The sequence below is a fragment of the Gobio gobio genome, assembly GCF_949357685.1.
Source record: "Gobio gobio genome assembly, chromosome: 8".
In the NCBI taxonomy this organism is placed as follows: Eukaryota; Metazoa; Chordata; class Actinopteri; order Cypriniformes; family Gobionidae; genus Gobio; species Gobio gobio.
The window spans coordinates 49,302,320-49,326,446 of record NC_137114.1 but is presented as its reverse complement, the minus strand read 5'-3'; the positions used below and the strand labels follow the sequence as shown (position 1 = coordinate 49,326,446).

Below are 24,127 nucleotides of genomic sequence, written 5' to 3'. Positions count from 1 at the left end.
GTAAAAAAGAAAACCTTAACCAGCACATGAGAATTCACACTGGAGAGAAACCGTACACCTGTCCTCAGTGTGGAAAGAGTTTCATGTTCAGTAAAAGACTTAAGAAACACTTAAGAGTTCATGAGAACCTGTTCTCATGCCTTCATTGTGAAAAGAGTTTTGAAGTAAAGGAACACCTTCATAAACACATAAGAATTCACCACGGAGAAACACTTTTCCCTTGCCTGCAGTGTGGAAAGAGTTACATGTGTAGTAGAAGCCTTTCGAGACACTTAAGAGTTCATGAGAACCTATTATCATGCCTTCATTGTGAAGAGAGTTTTGAAGTAAAGGAACACCTTCAGAGTCACATAAGGATTCACCACGGAGAAACACTTTTCACTTGCCCGCATTGTAAAAAGGAGAGTTTCACAAATAGAAGCCAACTTGAGGTACACTTAAGAATTCACACTGGAGAGAAACCGTTCACCTGCCCTCAATGTGGAAAGAGTTTCAGGAGAAAAGGAGACCTTAACAGACACATGAGAATTCACACTGGAGAGAAACCGTACTCATGCACTCAGTGTGAAAAGAGTTTCAGTGACTCATCAACTCTCAGTCAACATCTGCGCGTTCACTCTGGAGAAAGACCTTTCAACTGTGATCAGTGTGGTAAAGATTTCATTTTGTCATCACATCTAAAAACACACCTGAAAGTTCATTCAGATGAGAAGCCTCATGTGTGTTCTCTCTGTGGAAAGAGTTTTTCAAGGCTGGACGGTTTCAAACTGCACCAGAAAACACATAATAAAGTGAAAGATAATGTGTGTTGTGAGTGTGGGAAGAGCTTTACTAGATCTTTCCAGCTAAAATTGCACCAAAGAAGAGTTCATACTGGAGAGAAGCCGTACTGTACTCAGTGTGGGAGGAGATTCACCCACCCAGGCAATCTAGCGACTCATATTAAAAAGTATTGTCCAAAGTTGACATGATGAAATGCATAGTGACTTTCCTGCTCCTCCACCAAAGGGTTTAGTGTGCAGTAGCATCAGCGGCACGCTAGACTGAAACATTTTGACAAACAAATGTAGACTGCATAAAGTACCTGTATAAAAATTTTGCAACACATCAAGCTACTTAAAGAACTGCTTCTAAAACTATAAAGGGATCTTAAAGGTAGTTCACCCAAAAATAATACTACAGATAAAATGAGAAAACGGTTCGGGTTACTTGACTGTAACCCTGTTCCCTGATAAAGCAGATCGAAATGCTGTGCTAGCTTTTAAGACTAGACTATAAATAGATGAGCTCCAGCTGTTTCACCTCAGGTCTTTTTTGTTTGAAGAGCAGTCCTGGGGCATCATCGGCACCGCAACGCAGTGCAGCATCTCGTTCCGCTTTATCAAGGAACAGGGTTACAGTCAAGTAACCCGAACCGTTCCCTTTCAAAAGCTGTTCGGGCTTTTGAAAGGGAAAATGCTGTGCTAGCTTTTAGCGCTATTGGGAACGAGAATACCCACGCCACCATGCATGATGGTGTCTGGACCCCTTACGGTTGTGTAGTGTTGTTTTTGGAGGCCTGTTTTAATTTTAGTTTTGTCTACTCTTTGTGTCAAGCTGTCATTTTAGTTTGTATTAGTTTTAGTCATGTTCATACTCTTTTTAGTCTAGTCAAGTTTTAGTCGACTAAAAGTCTGATCATTTTAGTCTTATTTTAGTCAGAATGATCCATTTTAGTCGACGAAATGTCTGTCAAATGAATGTACAACATATTTATTTTACCAACCAAACATGTTAGAAGTACACACACATACATTTAAATAAAATAAATAAAAACATTGAGATGTCTCTTAAGGTTTGTGGTGTTTTTTCCTGTGATTTTGTGGCCACATTTCTCCCCATCTTTTTCCACAACACCCGTTTTATTTTCCACTTCAATGTAATGAAGTTTTTCCAAATGTAATAAGAATAAATGCATATTTAATTTAATAACAGGAAAATAATATCCTAATTATTATTTAAATCTGTTTAAAATTAAGATGTAATTTTATTCCACATGGAAATGAGCGGAAAAAAGTGAATACAGCCACTTATTCGCTTATGAGGTAAACATAATGCTGCGGTTATTTTAACATATATAATTGCTGCCGTTATAACGGCACATTTCAAATGTTTACGTGCTTTTCTTTTTTCTTTTTGAGCGGTGATTAAATATCTTGCTCTTGTAAATACTTGCCAGCATTTCAGTAATAAAAGTCTAGTCTTCAGATCTTTAAAATGCATCCAAATGACAGCGAAGCACTACCGTACGGTGCTCTGTAGTGGCCAAAAAGGATATAAACAGTGAATTCTGAAGTGATATATTATTGAAAACTCATAGATGTGGATTCAGACGGCACCACACAACCTTGGTGTTTGTCAAACAGTAAGTTAGGTAATTCGGGTGGTGGGAGAAAAACACTGATATTCTGATATTCTGAATTAAGACGACAATAAAATCACTGACTAGACCCTGTAAATTACCTATAAATGACCATTGTAAACGACAGGTGCAAATGCCCTGTCGTTAACTCACCGCAGCTACATCTTCTAAATAATGCTGTGAGTGGGGCTTGAAGAGAGTGACGTTGCCTGCGTCTGCGCAGTGCGACCTGACGCAGCCCCTGAATGAGACGCACAGAAATATTGCAAAATAATAATAATAACCTGACTAAACAAGACTAAATAAAGTTATAACATTTTGTCTCGTCTCATTTCGTCAACAAAAATGGAGACATATTAGAATAGTTTTTATTTTGTTAACCACTTTTAGTCTCGTTTTTATTCGTCAACAATATTGCATTTAACATTTAATTATAGTCATCGTCACATGACCAGCATTTATTTATATTGATATTTAGTCATACTTTTCGTTGACGAAAGCAACACTACGGTTGTGTAGGTGTGCACAAGAATGCAAGAAAGCCTCAGACATTATCTTGTGATGTTGAATCAAGGACGTGAGAACCTGGAGTGGCATGAGCATCCAAACTATAAAATCTTATGAATGTGTGCGGAGAGGACCAGCCTACCACATCACAAACACTTTGTAAGGGGGCACCTCTTGCTAATGCAGTAGAGGAGACGACCACCCCTGGTGGAGTGAGCCCTTAAACCTATTGCCGAAGCTTGACCGCACGCCTCATAGGCAAGAACAATAGCATCCCTGACCCAATGTGACATGGTTTGTTTGGTGGCGGCAGAACCTCTCTTACTGCCCCCATGACAAACAAATAGTTGCTCTGACTTACGCCACTGGCTAGTGCGGTGGATGTAGGCCTGAAGAGCAAGGACTGGACACAGTCAATGACGTTTCTCCTGATCCAGCGTTTTCGAATGGCGGAGGGCAGAAGGTTTCAAGAGTGATGTACAGTCGAGAAAAGAACCTTAGGCAGGTGGTCAGGATGAGAATGCAAAAATTACTTTCACCAAGCCTCCACTGCGGTCTAAAATACCGGGAAGATTAGGCAAATTAGTCCGGTGATGTAGGACTGTGTGCGGCTGCTGCTCCTCCCAGTCAGCGACGGACAATAATAATTTTTGCGCGACACTGTCTGCAACAGAGGTGGACAGTAACTAAGTACATTTACTTGAGTACTGTACTTAAGTACACTTTTTGAGTATCTGTACTTTCCTTGAGTAGTATTTTTTCTGGAAACTTATGACTTTTACTTCACTACATTTGAAAGACAAATATCGTACTTTTTACTCAACTACATTTCTATCAAGGCCCTCGAAGTAGAAAGTCGTAGCCGCTTTGAAAGACAGTGGATGATTTGTTTTCTTCTTTAAAACGTGATTAGTTTTTTTTTTTTTTTTTTTAGCAGACAGCCTATCAGTAATCACTCTTGTAGGATCACATGAAGTTCAATGATTTCCAAGTATTTTTTGAACACTAATCAATTGATGGCAAAATAGAAGGCGGCAATTCCCAGATGCAGTGCGCGCAACCATGGTCATACTTAAAAGTTAAAATTCAGAAGAGCAGACGTGGAAAAGTCTGAAAAAGTGCAACGAAACGAAAGTGCACACAGAAAGCTGCCTCTCAGACGCCAGACCACAAGTGCTGAATTTTAGTCTATTTAAAGTACTAAAATCTTATTATAGTCAATTAAATCTAGACTAAAACTAAAACAATTCAGATGCCTAAAATGTTATAATCAAAAGACGATGACTAAAACTAAATAAAAATTTGCTGTCAAAATTAACACTTGAATGAAATATGGTTGGTCAAATGATTTTTATAGATTTACCCACCAAGTTGCCATAGCCTTGTGGACACAGTGCTAACGCATAGGTAACGTTCGACAATGATGATAGTTAGCATGCAAAAACTTAGTTGGGCTAATAATGTTAACTAAAGTCCTTTCAGAAATGTTTTTTACATAATCCTGTCAAATAAACACAATGTAGAAACCTTTCTTTTCTAGTATGATTTTGACTTTGATAAGAGCTTTGTAACTTTTAAGCAAGTATTTAAATGAGTTCAAGGTATGCTAGCATGTCAGATGGAGCTTAACCTACCATGATGGAACAGCGTGCATTCATACAACAATGCAACAATAATAAAATAATGCGTATACTTTTACTTTTGATACTTAAGTACTTTTAAAAGCAAGTACTTCTGTACTTTTACTTAAGTCAAAATCTATCTTTACAACTTTCACTTGTAATGGAGTAATATTTAACCAATAGTACTTTTACTAGTTACTTTTACTCAAGTAATAGAGTTGTGTACTTTGTCCAACTCTGGTCTGCAACAATAATGAGGAGATGCAAGCAGCGCTGCTTTTGGTAGTTATGTATTGTTTTAATAAAGAGGTCATTAACAAAACGGCGGAAAGGAGACGAGCACTGATACTAAAGCGTATTCTGAAAGCTCGTAAAGCTAGATGTAAAATAAGACAACGTATGTTATCAGCTATTATTACGGACATTGACCGTGAGATGGCTGAGACGAACGCGTGCCATCGGACAGAAAGAGCAAGACTGATATTTACTGAACGCAGAACGAACCTCGCAAAAGACTTTTAAAAATGCCGGTTGAAATAAAATACTGCGTGAGTTCAACAAATCCGCATGTTCAGCGCCCAAGTCCCACCCCCGAAAGTTCCCGAACTTTGAAAAAGTACTACCCCGGGAGCAGGGCCGTTTGGAGGGGGAAATATTTACCCGGAACTTCATTTAGACCCCGGTTCCTGCAGTCGAAACACACAGAGTACCACCCCAAAGTTCCTAGTTTCTGGGGAAAGTTCCTGCGGTGGAAACGTGGCTAGATGCTGACTCTACAGGTTCAAAGGGGGTCTCAACCAGACCCTCGAGGACTATAACTAAGTCCCATGAAGGGATCTTGGTTCTTACAGGGGGGCATCAATCGTCTGGCCCCATGAATGAAGTGAGTGAGCAGAGGATGTCTCCCAAGCAGCACCCCGTCAATCAAGGCGTGGCAAGCCGAAAGAACGGCCACATAAACCCTGAGAGTGGCAGGGCATGTGCCTGCTTTTCCTGCAGAAAATCAAGAACTGAAGCAACCTGGCAATTGACTGGGTCTGCATTATGTGATGTACACCACCTTTCAAAGACACCCCATTTATTGGCATAAATTCTTCTAGTGGAAGGAGCCCTAGCACTTAGAACAGTCTCAATAACGTCAGGCGACAGCCCAGTGTCCCTCAGTTGGTGCCCATCAGGGGCCAAACATGAAGGTTCCACAGGTTTGGCCTAGAATGAAATATTGTACCCCCCGCCTGAGACAGAAGGTCCCTCCTCTCCAGAATCGCCCACGGCGAGCCATTGAGGAGAGACATTATATCTGAGAATCAAACTCTGTTCGGCCAACGCGCTGCTATCAATAAGAGACAAGACCCTTGTTGGCAAACTCTGGCTAGAACTCATGGGAGCAGAGTGACTGGAGGAAAGACATACAGGCCATGGCGCATTCTGGCCCATGTATGAGCCATCGCAACCAGACCCAGCAGGACTGGGTGACTGAGAGAGAAGTAGAGGGGACATTGCACTGTACGATAAGAGGCGAAGAGGTCCACTTCCACTCTGTAAAATCTGGTCCAGATCAGATCTTTTTTAAGTTTTAATGCGAAATTCAAACAATAAATAGCGTTTTGGCGCTAATATGGCATAACAGTTAAAGGGTAACTAAACCCTAAACCAACTTTTTTTAGTTAATGATCTGTAATACTGGGGCTTTATTAATGCTGTTCATTGATTCGAGTAAATGTTTTGACATTTGAGTATAAAGTGTTTTAATTCTATAAAATATGGTGTAAAACCGCCAAAGTGCTGCCCTCTTAAGGTTGAACGGTGGCTACTGCAGTTGAATTTTCCTATTGGACGTTGTGGTACATCGTGACGTAGGATGGTACCTCCAACGGCTCTCTATCCGCGCCCCTAGCACGAGCTCACCACGCCCTCAGAAATGTTTCCCCCAATCACACGATGAGAACGGCTTCACTCCAGTATGAACTGTCATGTTACATGAAGTAAACATTATGAATGAAACTCACTTGACACTTGCTTTAACATTGTATTGAAGAAAATACGGTTAAATAATGCAGTTGTCAGTACACGTCAGGCTTTTCTTGCGATATTATTGCCGCCCGTCATGTGTACAGATAATTTTCATACATGAGACGCGCTTTCAAACCCTGACACGTAAGTGGTTGCCGCGGACGCAGATAGATTAGGTCAGTTCTCTTGCGCGGCTGCTTCACTAGCATCGTCGGCATCGGGATTTAACGCAGTTTGAGCAGCGGCTCGCATTGATAAGGCTCCGGGTTTGTGTCTGTTACAGACAATCCACCCTCCTCCACTTCAGGTGAAGGTAAGAGAAATGACCGCTCTGTTGCAAAGCTGGCGTCACTCCAGTCATTCTCCATCTTTGCGACTCGCGAGTCAGACAGCTGTCAGTCAACCCGTCCCTGCGTGTCTCAGGTGCACACCCTCCGCTCAGCCCCGCCCTCGGTTCGTCCCCTCTGTGTCCGCCGGGCTCTGCCCACTTTTCCAGCATTTTTTGAAAATTGCCAGTGGGTGGAGTTAAGCTCTGAGCAGGGGTTTAGTTACCCTTTAAAGCCAGAGTGTTGAAAAACAGAGTTGCGACATGCTCTCTCATCTCCCGGTGGCGCGCTCGGTCACATGCTTCATGGAGCTCTCAATAGGAGGAGGCGAAAGGCTCCCTCCACGACTGCTCCGGTGGTCCCTGCTACGGTGGACCGTGTTCCTGTGGTCCCAGTTCCGGTGGACCGTGTTCCGGTGGTCCCAGTTCCGGTGGATCGTGTTCCGGTGGATCGTGCTCCGGTGGTCTTTCTCCAAAGCTCTGGAGGTGGTTCCTGTGATCCCAGTTCCGGTGGTCCCAGTTCCGGTGGTCCCAGTTCCGGTGGTGGATCATGTTCCGGTTGGATCGTGGTCCCGTGGTCCCAGTTCCGGTGGACTGTGTTCCGGTGGTCCCAATTCCAGTGGTGGATTGTGTTCCGGTGGTGGATCATGTTCCGGTGGTCGCTGCTGTGCCGGACGTGCCACCCAGGCTCCTGCCTCTGCCCGCACTGTCCTGGCCGCCTGAACTCTGCGTGCCGCCTGAACTCTGCATGCCGCCCGGGCCGCCTGAACTCTTTGTTTCCCCTGTCCCTCCCTGGTCTGTTCCTCCCTGGTCTGTCCCTCCATCCCTAGTGGAGCGTCTGGTAGCCGCTCCTTAAGGAGGGGGTAATGTCACATGCCTGTCTCGTGTAGCACATGTGGTGGTTTGTTATTTTCCTGTCTCTGTCTAGTTCCCACCCCCCTAAATATCCCCCCCACCCCCACGCGTGGGCTTTTGTTTTGTTTGTTTTGCTTTATAATAAATCCTCCTTCACCTGCAATTGAGTCCTCACTTCAGTTTTCCTTAGTTTACACGTGACAGGTGCCTATATGGCTCTTTAATCAATGTATCTAATCTAGTTGCTCAAAGTTTTGCATTTTAATAAATATTTAGATATGTTCAAACACTAGATTTCTTTAAATGTGAAATTTTAAAATGTTAATAACGTACATATCCTTATTTCCTTATATGTACAGTAGGCTATGAATTAATACTGAAATCGAAATCGATATACCGTCAGCCCCTCAACCCCTTAAAGGCTCTGTCGTTTCAAAGAATAGCACAATGGTGAGCGCATCGAGTATGAACACCTCTGCAAACGAAGGCTTGCGCTGCGGAGCCAAACTAAAGTTTTAACAAGGCTTAATGGATGAAGATGGCAGATTCACGAGATGGACGTATGCGCATTACTTCGAGTTTGTCAGAGATAAGGACAACAAGAACGTAAAAATCCAACCTTTGTCTAAAACAGAAATAATTATTGACGTCGCGAAATAGCAATAAAAAAAACATCTCTTGCACTTTGTGTTGTGCAGTGAACCTCATGAATTCAAAGAGAATAAAATAATGACAACAATAAGAAAAGAACAAATGTGCATCTTGTCATGACACTAGAATTTACATACAGTTATGTTGTGTCTAATATGAATAGACCCAAGCTATTCCCAGATATTACCAGATAATCACTTTACCTCTACCATACTTTTAACAGACTTGGATCGTTTGTGATTCATCCTTTTTTGCATTGTCTTGAGCCTTCACTTTGTCAATTATATGCTATAGTAGCCTGGATAGCCCACAGTCATTATGCTACATCATATCACCTTCTGCTCTGTAGTAACCTACATTTTGTCATTTTAGAATGGTAAGTTCTACTTCTGTAGTTATTTTGGTGAAAGTAACTCAAAAGTAATACAGGAGTAATGTAACGCATTCTGAGACAGTAATAAGGTAACAAATCACTTTTAAATAACAATAACAAGTAATCTATAATGTATTACAGTTTGGAAGTAACTTGCACAACACTTACTAAATTAGGACATATTAAGATCACGGACTGCATGATCTGAAGCCCATGGGTTTGGTGGACACGTGCAGGGCAGCTTATTTGCTCTGTATGCAAAAGTTTAGATCCATAAAAAAGATTGGTACAGGCATAGGCGTTAATCGCTGGGGTCAGGACCCACCCCATCTGAGGGCTGCTGTCTATAATTACGAGTTTATTTAGCATGTCTAATTTAACTACAGTACTTCTGATGTGATTCTATTAAATGGCCTATAGCAGCTGATTGACAGTGGACATTTGTGAGGGGACTTTAAAATGAGAAATGGAGGCAGAAAAGTTGATTTTGTTGGGTTTATATATATATATATATATATATATATATATATATATATATATATATATATATATATATATATATATATAATGTATATTTTTTACATTTATATATTTACTCCATTTTAAGTCCAAGTCTTTATATAAGTACTTATTTTTATTCAATTCCACATTATCTCAAAGGCATATTGTAGCTACTTTTTTATGACATGGCAGCCGTCGAGTGAACCTGTTAGACAACGCAGTGGACAGTGGGAATGTGCACTTCAATAAAAAGGGGTGAGGGTCTTGCCCATCATATACATTGAAGAGATTTTGTAAATAGCTTCAAATCGTTCCATCCATTGAATAGGGTTTAATCTTTAAAAAATATGTGGATAAAGTGTTTACCTAAAACAATCAGATTGTTTATCACAAAATCTAAGTTTTTACCATTCAGAAACACTCAAACTTTAATTGAGAATGTAAAGGGTATAGCGATATGTATATCTTTAGATTGTATCCAACTCTGAAATGAAAGCCAGAACTCATGTGCATATTCACATTGAAAGGAAATATGTTTTACTGTTTCAATTTCTTTCTCACAAAATCCACATACATTTTTTTCCCAATTAAATCTGCTTGAATAGAGATGTGAATTCGTCTCCATGACGTTTAGGCTTTCAGAGTCATTCAGCGCCCCCTTGAGGAAGACAAGCGAGTAACACATTTCCTGCTCGATGCGACACCAGCAGACGTGGTACGGTAGATGTTTACGACAGTAAGAGGCTGCTTCACGGCGGAGTATCGTGTGAGTTTTATTTCTTTGTTTGTATAATGCAGGGCGACAGAAAATTGATAAGACGTATCTTCATTAAAAAAAACTAAGATATGCGATGGATATATGCTTGGATGATTTATTTGTAACGGCAAACATGTTTAGAAAAGCAAAGAGCCCAGTAGCATTTTCTATTGCAGGGGAATCTGTGTTCCCACATTCATCATATTAATGTATAATGAACAAGCTGAGGTTATCGTTTAAAGGAGACAAACAACGTATTTGTTGTTTTTTGTGAAATAAAATTGGTATTTAAATTTTGTATTTAAGCATGCAATTTTTTATTCACCATTTCCAGTTTCTATTTGTTTTGGTTTATATTCATGTGAGTGAAGTATATTTGTTTGTAGAATAAAATGAGATTTAATGAAAGACAAGAGAATTTGTTTCAGGGGTTCTGCAGGTTTTATGAAGTTAATTTAAGACCAAGTAACGATATTTTTAGGGGAAAAATGAAGGAAAAACAACATCAATATGATCTCTAAATGTAAATGTAAAGTAGAAACACAATGAGTTGTATTAGCAACACTTCAGAGTTTGAAAATACCTCTTCCTACATTACTTTTTAATCCATTTACAAAGCAAGTAGCTTGATCGCTCTTCTCCCAAACAACTAGAATATTGAAATGTTTTTCACTGTATATCTTTCGATCACACAATGCAAAAGTGATGGTCTTCCTCAGTATTTTGTCTTGTTTTCCAATTACAAATGTCTAAAGATTCTTAAATCAAGATGCATTGACTGGAGAAACAAAATGACAGGAAGTCTTGATTTCTGGGAAATTGTTCAAAATTACGTTAGTTTATGAATAAAACAAGATCAAATAGCCTATCTGCCAATAAGCTTAGAAAGATTAACTTAACTCAAAAGGCAAATTTCACAACTCTGACACATTTGTTCTCGTTTCAAGCATAAACTCACTTAATTTTGTCCAAGACTTTACTTAAATTTGCATCTCAAGTAAATGTATCTCAGTTTAAAGATGTTTATATGTTTTATTGCAAAACAGGACAAAAATTGCAATGCATGCAACATTTAACCCTTTAATGCATGAACTATGATAACCTCAGTCAGTCAGCATTTTTTCCCTATGTGTTTTTATTAGTGCTAGGAATCGATTAAAAAAATTAACTAATTAATCACATTTTGTCTGTAATTAATCATGATTAATCGTAAGTTTTTACAATTTTGATATTGTAATAATTTCAGTTACTCTCCAAATTTATGTAGAAACAATTTAAAGACAGCATTTTTAAATATGTGTTGTAATGGTATCTTTTTATGAATGAAGACCAGCTCAACTTTTAATTTAAGTGAAACTTAATCTTCTAAACTCATTATAATAAATGTTATATTTACCCATGGCCTTCCCTGCTAGACATATACAGAAATGTAATAGTTATCAAACACCTTTCTTAACTGCATAAATAATACAATAAATATAGATTAATCATCATTAAAGCTACAATTGTCTCTGTTCCCGTTGATGAACATAAAGTAACAGCAGCACTGATGATGTCTGTCATTAAAGATCAGCCGCTGCCAAACATGATGCGGATCTGACGCGCTGTCACGCGCATCTCATTTGCTCACAAGTTCATTTAAGACGTTATTTAACCCATTTAAGACTGCTAATATGAGAATACTCGACAAAACTACCGTTTTGGCAAAATTCTCTGTGTTGTTGTTATTGTTTTTCAAGAGCAAAAGAGAACTCGATGTGTGGACGAGACTGACGCGAGTCCGTCTGTGCGTCGAGTGTGTGTGTCTCAGGGTGTCCCAATGAGCTGACAGACGCACACCCACACAGACAGGACATTGACAGGACTTTCTCTTGTGTCTTGTCGATTGTTGAAAATCATTTACATGAATAAGAGCGTGATCATATAATGTAACGCTGGGCAAAAATGGATTTAAAAACAGACACTGCGTTAATTGCGTTAAAGCTGTCATGAACTGCCTTTTTTGAATATATACTGTTGTCTGAGGTCAACTTATGACGTTCGCGTGGTTTTTACATTCAAAAACATCATAATGAATAAGTAATAGGCTACTTTCTGCCTTGGTTTTGAGGCTCTCTGAAACAGATGCAAAACAGTGTCTTCACTTTATCTTTTTACACATTCATTTCCCACATATAATTGAATGAGGAAAGGAAAAACAAAAGAGAATAGCAACAACAGACTAGCATGTTGACTACTTGAACATGCATTTTGCTCTCCTTTCTTTCTGGCCAGCAAATTTCTCAATGACTCTCTGATTAAAGTCAGTCATCTCAGTAGTGTCATGACGTTTGCATTGTTCAGTCAGATATTTGAGGACTCTTACCCCCGTCCACAAAACTTCAGTACCGACACTTAGAAATAAAAGACAGGGAAAGCAATAAAGGGCATTGCTAACAACACATCCATCCAGCCACTTACGTTTCTCATGACAAGCGCAGGTGAAGCTCCGAGTGCAGCTGCGTCCTCTCACTGGCCTGCTGCTGGATTTGTAAATCACGTTGGTCCGGTTCGGGATCCTTTATCATTTTGTTTTCTTCCAACGAACGCCTTGTGAAAGAATTTGGTTTAACTGCTGCCCTGATCATCCTAATAAGGTTTTGGCGGAGTCGGAATGATGATGTCGCCGGCGCACTTTCGCTTTAGTGGCCAAGAGTGTAAAGTTGAATGATAGGTGACGAGAACCAATCAGATTGGATAAAATAACACGCATCCAATTCTGATTCGCCAGGGACGCAGCGACCTGTGTCCGGAGGAGGATCTTTAAGAACCAATTAGAGACCAGCTTCAGGTCACATGCTGCCCATATATTTTTAGACTCAGATAGACGTCCATTTGTCCGGCGTCCCTCACGCATGAAACTGCATGAAACATATTGAAGAACATATAAAATAGTTAACCCATCAAAGCCAGTTTTTATTAAATGCTGAGGCTCTTACTAACAGCCAGCACATTGTATGAGTAAACTATTTTATTTTTATTTCACTTTTATATAATTTTTGTTTACATGTATATTTCTGGAATTTTGATGGGGGTGGTGCCCCAGCGCCCTCTATTGACCAGCCGCCACTGGTTACAAGTCGGAGTCTGATCACGAATTAACCAATAACACCTTCTCCAGCCTGTGACAGCGTGCTAAGGTATGCAATCAATAAATATCAAACGATCTGTAACAATGCAATACTAACACATATAAAACTCACATAAGTGTGTTGCACCGTTCCTGTCGGATCCAATATAGAAGGCACAGCATTGTGTTTTAATCTCAATATGTCTGCAAATCCAGTCTCGACCTCTATCTTGTTTACAATCGATTCCGCATCGCCGGTGGGCGGCTTGAGGCGGTGCTTCTGCGTCCTACTAGGTCAGTGGTCGACATATTCTAAGATCTCTCATTTTCTGGGCCTGGTGTCTATAAAAGCTTTTCTTTGACTAACAAGGACGTTTTCAGCTCTGAAACTTGCAGGATATTCTTATATCACAATGAACTTTTATATACCAAAGGCTCAAAGGAAAGTTGATTTCTCAATTCTTCACCCCTTTAAATATTTTTAATGCGTTAAACTGAAAAAATTAATGGCCCGCGTTAACGCGTTAATTTTCCCAGCCCTAGTTTTTATTGCTCTTACCCCCAATTTCCACCGGCTGCGTTACGGCTGCGGAACGGCTCCGCTGCGTGACAGCTCCGTGTTCCGTCGTCCGTCAATACCCACCAGGTCCGGATTTGTTGCGGAACAGCTGCGGTCATGACTGACAGCTGACGTCACGAGGCCCCATGTAATCTCGCGAATTCTGGTGTGATCGCGCGATATGTAGTTTCTATAAACAGAACTACCAAACCAGGAACAGTTTTCCATCCTTTTTAATGTTGTCCTTATAAAAAGGATGTGAGGGGTCATAGATGATGGGTTGATTCTGTACCTCAATAATCAGCATTTCTTCATCCATCGAACAAGCCTGTCTCCGCCCATTATGACGTTTTCAAGGTGTAGTGTAGGGAAATATGAGCGCGGTGTATTTTATTTTGAAAATTAAACGGATCTTTTATTTTGTTTCTGGCTGTTCTGTTTTGTCACTCGACTTCCTGTCCTGCGTACTCTGCCCTGTAGTGCTGCGGAGCGCTCCGGCATCCGGCAAAAATAGAAGCTCTGCGTATTTGATGCGGAGGGCTGCGGATCGCCGGAGTCGGAACGCAGCTGTAACGCATTCAGTGGAAATACACTCATTGACTTTAATGGAAACCTATTGACTCCGCCGCCGTGACGGAGCCGTAACGCAGCCGGTGGAAATTGGGGGTTAGGGCACGAAAAACAAGATTTGAAATCAGGGTACCTGCGGGATCTTAAAAAGTCAATGTCTTTAAATTCAAAATCAACATTTTAAGGCCTTAAAAAGTCTTAAATTCGCTGAAGTATTGAGTTATAGGTCTTAAATAATTTTAAACGGGTCTTAATATTCCTACGTCCATGTAACGCTACCTCTTGCTCATTGAAATGCTCCTGCAGCGTTTTAGAGAGAGAGAGAGAGAGTGAGTGTGTGTGTGTGTGTGTGTGTGTGTGTGTGTGTTGTAGTTCGTTTTTTCGCTAGTGAGACCAACATGCGTCTTATATAGCAGCCAATCAGCTTTCGTGTTATTGGCGCTAGTCTCTTTCCGATTGCACCACAGATACATCAAACGGATTTTATTCTTCAGCTGACAGTTCTTCCAGTTCTGCGATCGTGAAAGCGAAGGCGAATCTTTCTTACCTGTCATCTTGCATAATGACCATATAAAAGTATGATATCAGTAAAAAAAGAGTTTAAAAAGCGATGTAAACCCCGAATTCATTCGCTACTGACACACGGACAGATGTCAGACTGGCCGGGGATTCTGTGCACGCGTTTGCCGCCTGTCAGCGCTCGCGCGAGTGTACCGAATCTAGACTCATTTCTGCAGTTCTTAAAGTGAAAGCAATCCAATATAGCCTAGCCTATACCCCCTCCTGTAGATGTCGTTAATATTAATCAAACAACGGGGAAAATCAAACAGTAGCCTACCTAAACTTTAAGCACTGTTTGTATCATTATATTTAAGTTGTATTTATTTGTCCTATTGTCAACATTCTCGCATTTTGTTTGGTTTATTGCCGTATGACTATTGTGCATCTAACATAATGATATGGTAAATGTGGTATCCTAATTATGGAAAAAAAAAACATGCACATTTCTGAAAATGACCACCACAAAATCAGTAATTTTGATCTCACAAAAAATGTATACACACACAACACACACTAGTTATTGCTTTGACATGACTATTGAAACTCAGGTCTGACTCCAAAATCACACCAAGATTCCTGACTTGATTTTTTGATTTCAGGCCTTTAGCCTCAAGATATGCATTCACCTTGAGAATTTCATCTTTGTTTCCAAATGTAGTAATTTCAGTTTTGTCTTTGTTTAACTGAAGAAAGTTTTGGCACATCCAACTGTTAACTTCATCAATGCATTTACATAGAGAGTCAATGGGGCTGTAGTCATTAGGCGATAGGGCTAAGTAGATCTGGGTGTCGTCAGCATAGCTGTGGTAAGCCATTTTGTTATTTTTCATTATTTGGCTGAGTGGCAGCATATACAGATTGAAAAGGAGTGGTGCAAGAATTGACCCTTGTGGGACTCCGCATGTCATGGATGTCCACTCAGAATTTGTTCAGCTGACTGAAAACAACTTTTTCAATGATCTTGCCTATGAAGGGGAGATTTGAGATTGGTCTGTAGTTGCTCAATATGGAGTTATCCAGATTTCTCTTTTTCAGGAGAGGCTTAACTACTGCGGTTTTTAGGGAGTTTGGAAAAGTCCCAGAAAGAAGTGAGGCGTTTACCACTTCTAGGAGATCTGCTTCTTAACAGTTAAACACACTTTTGAAAAAAGAAGTGGGGAGTGTGTCAAGGGCGCAGGTTAATGTTTTAAGGTGCTGTACTGTTTCTTCTAAAATTTTACCATCAATTGCTTCGAAATCAGTCATAGTAACTTTCTGAGGCTGTGGTCTGATCTGATTCACCTCAGAGCAACTCAAGGATGTGCTGATCGCATTTCTGATATTATTGATTTTCTCTGAGAAGAAGAAAGCAAACTCACTACATTTGCTGTCTGAGAGCATTTCACTGGGAATGTGACTCGGGGGGTTTGTTAGTCTCTCTACAGTAGCAAAAAGAGTGCGCGTGTTGTTTCTGTTTCTGTTTATAATATTTGAAAAGAAGGTCTGTCTAGCTTTGCCTAGTTCCACATTGAAAGCACGAAGACTGTCTTTATAGATCTTATAATGGACTACAAGTTTTGTCTTTCGCCACATGCGTTCCGATTTCCTGCATTGTCTTTTCATTAACTGCACTGCTGTTGAGTTTCTCCAAGGTGCTTTTTGTTTGCCACTCTTTTTCCTGGCTTTTACAGGAGCAATATCATCAATTACACCCTTAACTTTTGAGTTAAAAGAGTCAAGGAGAAAATCAACAGAGTCTGCAGATATGCTTGGTGTTAGAGATATAGCCTTCATAAACAGCACACTAGTGTTCTCATTTAAGCATCTCTTTTTGATAGAGACAGATCTAGTTTCAATGGCAGGAGAGATTGATATATCAAAGAAAATACAGAAATGATCAGACAGTGCTACATCCTTAATAACTATTGATGAAATGTTTAGCCCCTTACTGATAAGTAAATCTAGAGTGTGTCCACGATCATGTGTGGGTCCGTGTACATGTTGTGTCAAATCAAAAGTGTTAAGAACAGTCATGAGATCTTTTGTTGTACTGGATTCAGCATTGTCAATGTGAATGTTAAAATCCCCAGCAATAGCAAAACAGTCATACTCAGATGAGATTGCTGATAACAGCTCTGTAAAGTCATCAATAAAGGCCGGAGAATATTTCGGAGGCCTATAAATAATGATAAGCAGGATGCGTGGTGCACCTTTTAGCACAATGCCCAGATATTCTAGAGACAAATAGTCACCAAATGATACTTGCTTACATTGATAAACATCTTTAAATAGAGCTGCGACCCCCCCGCCCCTTCTGACTGGTCTGCAGACACTCATAAAAGTAAAGTTAGGAGGGGCTGTTTCATTGAGGACTGTTGCACTGTAGCTGTCTTCTAGCCACGTTTCATTTAGAAGCAAAAAATCTAGGTTGTTTGTGGATATTAAGTCGTTGACCAGAAATGATTTGTTATTAAGTGAACGGATGTTTAAGAGTACTAACTTAACAGTATTAATTTTAATTTTTTCCCCCACAGTAATCTTAGTTTGACAATTAACAGGCAGCAGATTAGATGGGTTTGCCATGCGGCCTGAGAAAGCCTTGGACTTTCTATCACGTAACAGAACAGAAATAGAGAAAGATAAAGGCACACTGGGCTCACGCTTGTTTTGTAAACATTTGATAAGATTGCTGTTGACGTTGCGAGGACCCAGAACACGTCACTGAGAGCTGGTATCAGTTGTTTTTGGTGCAGATGGAGGAGGGTGTGTGCCATGGCGTTGTGACCGAAGAAATCTCACAGGAGGAGGGGCAGAGCGAGCTGGACCCACAGTCTTTGGTGGTTGTGGGCCTTGACGCTTTTTGGTTGATATCTGGGGGCTCGCAGCGATCGAGTATGATTGTCTGTTTCCAGTATAAACAAAATCCATTTTCTCTGTGAAGCTCAGAGGCGGGGATGCTGTAGAGCGGAATAACATGTCTGGTGAGGGGGGCTGTTTCTCTGGTGTTACCGGAAACTGCAATATGTTATCGTCCGGTTCAAGGCGTGAAAAGAAGGCGTTTTAAAGAAGTCTCTTCTGCTCACCAAGGCTGCATTTATTTGATCCAAAATACAGCAAAAACACTATTATTGTGATTTTTTTTTTTTTGTTTTTTTTTTTTACAATTTAAAATAACTATTTTATGTTTCAATATATTTTAAAATGCAGTTTATTTCGGTGATTCAAAGCTGAGTTTTCTGCATCATTACTCCAGACTTTAGAGTCACATAATCCTTCAGAAATCATTTTTTTACTTTCTATTTCAGATAAAGGCTGTTCTTTAGAACTTTCTATCCATCAAAGAATCCTAAAAAAAAAATTACTCACAACTGTGTTCAACACTGATAATAATCATAAATGTTTGTTGATCATCAGATCCTCATATGAGAATGATTAGTGAAGGATCATGTGACACTGAAGACTGGAATAATGATGATAAATTCAGCTTTGATCACAGGAATAAATGACACTTTACTATATATTCACATAGAAATCAGTTCACAACAGAACTGTCACAATATTACAGCTTTTTTGTATTTTTTATAACATAAATGCAGCCTTGGTGAGAAGAAGAGACTTCTGTAAAAACATTTAAAAATCTTACTGTTCTCAAACTTTTGACCGGTAGTGTTTGTATATTAATCCTGGTGGGATTGAGCCATGAGGAAGTGCAAGTTTACTAATACTTTGTTCAATTTGAATAAATTAATTTGCTTTGCAAGTTATTTTATGATTCTGCATTTCCTTTTGTACGTTTTTTTTTATTTTTTTTATTGCGTGATATAGGTCTTAAATTTAATTAATAATGGTCTTGAAAAGGTCTTAAAAAGTCTTAAATTTGACTTGGTGAAGCCTGCAGATACCCTGAAATGTATTTTATTTTTTTACACATATTTTTCAAAGAGATTTTCAGATGTCCACTAGAGACAGCATGTGTTTATGGTTTAAACTGAAGAGATACTGTATTAAACATAATACAGTAATATCACAGCAATATTGTGTGTATTTAACAATCCAATCAATACAATTTTATAAAATCATGTGAAAACTATCAAATATATAAAAACACAATTGAACTTCATAAAAGTTGAACTTAGCGTATCTTTGATATCAGAACATGACGACGTGATTCCATCAGAGATCTCTACAACCTGTCAACTGCGGAAACTAGGGCTGTGGAAACCCAACTCAGATGCTCCCTCCTGTGTATGATTTACCCTTATTAGCTGATCATTCTGATTATGTTCAAGATGCACACATTTCTACCATAGCTCTCCTCGAAGAAAACCTAGCAATCAGGTATTTTCCATCTCATCTGAAATGAGCAGTGTTAGGGGTAATGCATTACAAGTAACATGCATTATGTAATCAGATTACTTCATGATGCAAGGAGTAAAGTAACTCATTACAAGTAACATGCATTATGTAATCAGATTACTTTTTAATGTAAGGAGTAAAGTAACTCATTACAAGTAACATGCTTTATGTAATCAGATTACTTTTTGATGCAAGGAGTAAAGTAACTCATTACAAGTAACATGCATTATGTAATCAGATTACTTTTTAATGTAAGGAGTAAAGTAACTCATTACAAGTAACATGCATTATGTAATCAGATTACTTCATGATGCAAGGAGTGAAGTAACTCATTACAAGTAACATGCATTATGTAATCAGATTACTTTTTGATGCAAGGAGTAAAGTAACTCATTACAAGTAACATGCATTATGTAATCAGATTAATTTTTGATGCAAGGAGTAAAGTAACTCATTGCAAGTAACATGCATTATGTAATCAGATTACTTCATGATGCAAGGAGTAAAGTAACTCATTACAAATAACATGCATTATGTAATCAGATTACTTAATGATGCAAGGAGTTAAGTAACTCATTACAAGTAACCTGCATTATTTAATCAGACTACTTTTTGATGTAAGGAGTAAAGTAACACATTATAGGTAACATGTATTATGTAATCACATTACTTTATGATGTTAATGCAAATAACACATACATTTATTTACAGTCAAAAAAGTTACTGCAGATTAAGTATTTTCAAAAACAATAATAGCATGAATTGTAGCTGAAATATAGCTATTGATGCATGATGTCCACTGTAGTGAACAGATGATAAATCAGAATTTTCTCCCTAAAATCAATATTTGGAAAATTTTACTGTGGTTTGACTGTTGATGCTACTTTTTCGGTTACCTGCAAGAGTCTTCTATGATAGAAGGAATGTCTAGTTATTCTGGAGCAATTTGGAATTTCTGACTGGCCATTGGCCATCTTGGTTTGAAAGGGGAAAAAATGGAAAATACAACAGCTTGCCACTTGGTGGCAATGTATAGGATGGTGCACACGGGTCCACTGTAGAGGTTGATGTGCAACTATGCCATCAAAACCCATGCATATGCAAGAAAATGCTTTTTGAATAGCGGTTCACTGTAGTGACCTATGCATGAAAGGGTTAATGCAATTACTTTAGGAATTTAAGATGTTCTGCTCTTATTTAAGACAAGTTTAAGGCCTTTATTTGTGTAAGGGTGAATTTACAAAATAATTACTGACCATGAATAAATTACTGATCATAATTAACACAGTTATCCAAAACTCTTCTGTCTCTTGATTTGATTTTCAATCATATTTTTTTTTTAGATCTGATGGAGGTGAAAGAGGAAAGTCAAGAACTGAACGGAGTGGAGGAGTGTCAGAAACCTCAGAGTCTTTCAACTGGAGGAGAATCTCTTAATCGCTCACAGGCTGAAGATAATGTCTCAGGAAACAGAACTCGAAGAACAAAAGCCAAAAAGGCTTTCACACACCGTCACTGTGAAAAGAGTTTTGAAGTAAAGAAACGTCATAAAAGAATTCACCCTTCAGAAACACTTTTCACTTGCCCGCAGTGTGAAAAGAGTTTCACACGTAGAAGCAAACTTAAGGAACACATAAGAGTTCACACTGGAGAGAAACCGTTCACCTGCCCTCAATGTGGAAAGTGTTTCAGTAAAAAAGGAGACCTTACCCAGCACATGAGAGCTCACACTGGAGAGAAACCGTACACCTGTCCTCAGTGTGGAAAGAGTTTCATGTTTAGTAGAATACTTAAGAAACACTTAAGAGTTCATGAGAACTTGTTTTCATGCCTTCATTGTGAAAAGAGTTTTGAAGTAAAGGAACACCTTCATAAACACATAAGAATTCACCACGGAGAAACACTTTTCACTTGCCCGCAGTGTGGGAAGCGTTTCATGCTTAATAGCAGCCTTAAGAGACACTTAAGAGTTCATGAGAACCTGTTCTCATGCCTTCATTGTGAAGAGAGTTTTGAGGTAAAGGAACACCTTCATAGTCACATAAGAATTCACCACGGAGATAGACATTTCACTTGCCCGCAGTGTAAAAAAGGGAGTTTCACGCATAGAAGACAACTTGAGGTACACTTAAGACTTCACACTGGAGAGAAACTGTACACCTGCCCTCAATGTGGAAAGAGTTTCACAAGAAATGGAGATCTTAACAGACACATGAGAATTCACACTGGAGAGAAACCGTACTCATGCACTCAGTGTGGAAAGAGTTTCAGTGACCCATCATCTCTCAGTCAACATCTGCGCATTCACTCTGGAGAAAGACCATTTAACTGTGATCAGTGTGGCAAGGATTTCATTTTGTCATCACATCTAAAATCACACCTGAAAGTTCATTCAGATGAGAAGCCTCATGTGTGTTCTCTCTGTGGAAAGAGTTTTTCAAGGCTGGAATGTTTAAAACTGCACCAGCAAACACACAATGAAGTGAGAGATTATGTGTGTTTTGAGTGTGGGAAGAGCTTTATTACATCTTGTCTTCTGAAACGGCACCAAAGTAGAGTTCATAATGCAGAGAAGCTGTACTGTACTCAGTGTGGGAAGAGATTCATCCTCCCAGGCAAACTAGCAACTCATATTAAAAAGTATTGTCCAAAGTTGACAATGAAGAAATAGTGACTTTCCTGCTCCTCCTGCAAAGGATTTAGTGTGCAGTGGCATCAGCGGCACGCTAGACTGAAAAAGTTTGACAAAAAAATGTAGACGGACTTCCGGTAGCGTCAGAGAGATGGCAAACGCGTGAAAGTTAAGCTCCGTCGGATTGTTGCAATATATCCCGATTTACATAACCAATTCAGATATATTCTGAGTTTTTCAGAATGAGTACAGCAACGTGACACAAAAAGAGAAGGAAAATTAAAGAGAAAGAGACGATAAGAAAAGATCACCTAGGCCTACTAAAGCTAGCCCGCATGTTCCCGAACTTACTGAAGTGACGGAAGAACTGAAATCGTTAAGAAAAGAAAATCAAGAGGGGCATAAACAAACAAATATCACTGACAAAATTGGAGACCTTGGTTGAGGACTTAAAATGCCAAATAAATGGTTTGCAGAGCAGAATCGGGGAGACGGAGGAACAGATCAGCGCTGCTGAGGAGACTGGGATGAGACACGAATGAGCGCTACGATATATATACTGGAACGTGAGGCGGATATATCAAGTTCCAGAGGGCTGCGAAGGGGAAAATACAGCAGGATTTGTTATGGGTCTGCTCACCACTGTTCTACAGCTACCTCAGGACATGGATATAAAGATCGAAAGAGCAAACAGGGCCCTTGCAGGCAAACCAAAAGACCCCGCTGCACCTCTGAGATCGATAATAGTGAGATTCCTGGACTATGCGGTTAAGGGCGCAATCTTACGACAAGCCTGGTCACAGAAACAGGTCCTGTACAACGTGAAATGGATCTTTTTTGACAATGATTACTCGCCTGAGCTGCAGAGGAAAAGAGCGCAGGTACGAGATGTATTGAAACAGCTCAAGATGAAGGATGTGCGAGCCCAGTGTGTAAGGATCTACCTGGAGACCGGAGTAAAAACTTTTCCTACCCTGATGGATGCTGTACCACTGCTGCGGGACCTGGGAATTAAAGTTCGAGTGGATGAATGAGGCCGACAAGTAAGAGAAATATTGAAGGCAAGATGGTCAGTGCAAGGTAAAGGTGGATGTGGATCCGACGCGCGCCTACGAGACAAGAACTTGACTCGAACTTGACAAATGGATGTGGGGAAGTCTTGTTCATGTACATAGTTTCTGTTGTTGTTTTTGTTTACGTTAATTATTTGCCCTTGACAGCTAACGTGTTTTTTGTTTTTCTGTATTACTGGAATATACTGGTGACTAGCACATACAACATTTATAATAATGTATTTGTAATGATAACTCTATTGCGCTCCTTACAGTCAAAAAAAGTAAAAGCTCTTAGGAATAATGAGAGAATTTAGGTTTAACAGATATTTGGCAACACTTGCATCCTAAAGAGAAGGATTTTACCTTTATGTCACATGTACATGGTAGTTATTCTGGAATAGACTACTTTTCAACATCTAGAGTAGATTTACATCATGTCAAAGAATGTAAGATCCCATAACTATATCAGATCATGCTCCAGTTAGGCTAAAACTTCAGTTTTAGGACAAGATAAACAATTTAAATTCTGGAGATTAAATGTCTCAGTAATAAATGATTTTAAGGCGAAAGAAGAAATAAGACAACAACTGATTGAATACTTGATATTAATAACTGATATTAATAATAATGAACTGGTTACCCCATCTATTTTGTGGGAGGGAGCCAAAGCAGTGACAAGAAGTAATAATAGAAATAACATCCAGGAATAAAAAATTGAGATTAGCCAAACAAAATGAGATAGAGAATAAAATCAGGAAACTGGAAAACAAATATAACTATGTGCTACATAATGAAGACCCCCCACATTCATGGTCTGACGCAATAATTACTGTAATTCATAAAACTGGAAAAGACCCTAGACAATGTACGGCTTTATACACCAATAAGCCTACTATGTCAGGATATGAAAATTTTTACTTCAATAACAGCAAACAGAATTCAGAAGCATATTAAAAAATTGGTCAAACCGGATCAGACTGTATTTATTAATAGCAGATATGGAACAAATAGCATAAGAAGTTTGGGTAACCCAGATTTTCTCCCTTCTATATGGGATAGTGCCTTTAGTAGATGGGAAGAGAATGGTTTAAATATAATTAATCAAATTTTTGATAGAAAAACCATACTGAGATCTAACAACCACTGAGATCTAATGATTTCTTTAGATATTTACGATTACAACATTATATCACAATTCATAAACATTGGGACGTAATTAAAAGATCTCCAACAAGTGTTGAAAAATATTTTATCAATATTATTGAGCGTGATCTACCTACTAAAAATCATATAGCACATAT

General features: G+C 39.2%; 1 protein-coding gene across 1 annotated transcript; it reads left to right on the top strand.

Moving 5' to 3' along the window:
* The first annotated feature begins 9,962 nt into the window (after positions 1–9,962).
* Positions 9,963–23,522, top strand: LOC307129929 (uncharacterized protein). The gene is made up of 2 exons (XM_079822728.1): positions 9,963–10,014; positions 20,483–23,522. Exon 2 carries the CDS (start codon positions 20,488–20,490, stop codon positions 21,808–21,810), a length of 1,323 nt encoding a protein of 440 aa, XP_079678854.1. The 5' UTR covers positions 9,963–10,014; positions 20,483–20,487; the 3' UTR covers positions 21,811–23,522.
* The last annotated feature ends 605 nt before the right edge of the window (positions 23,523–24,127 follow it).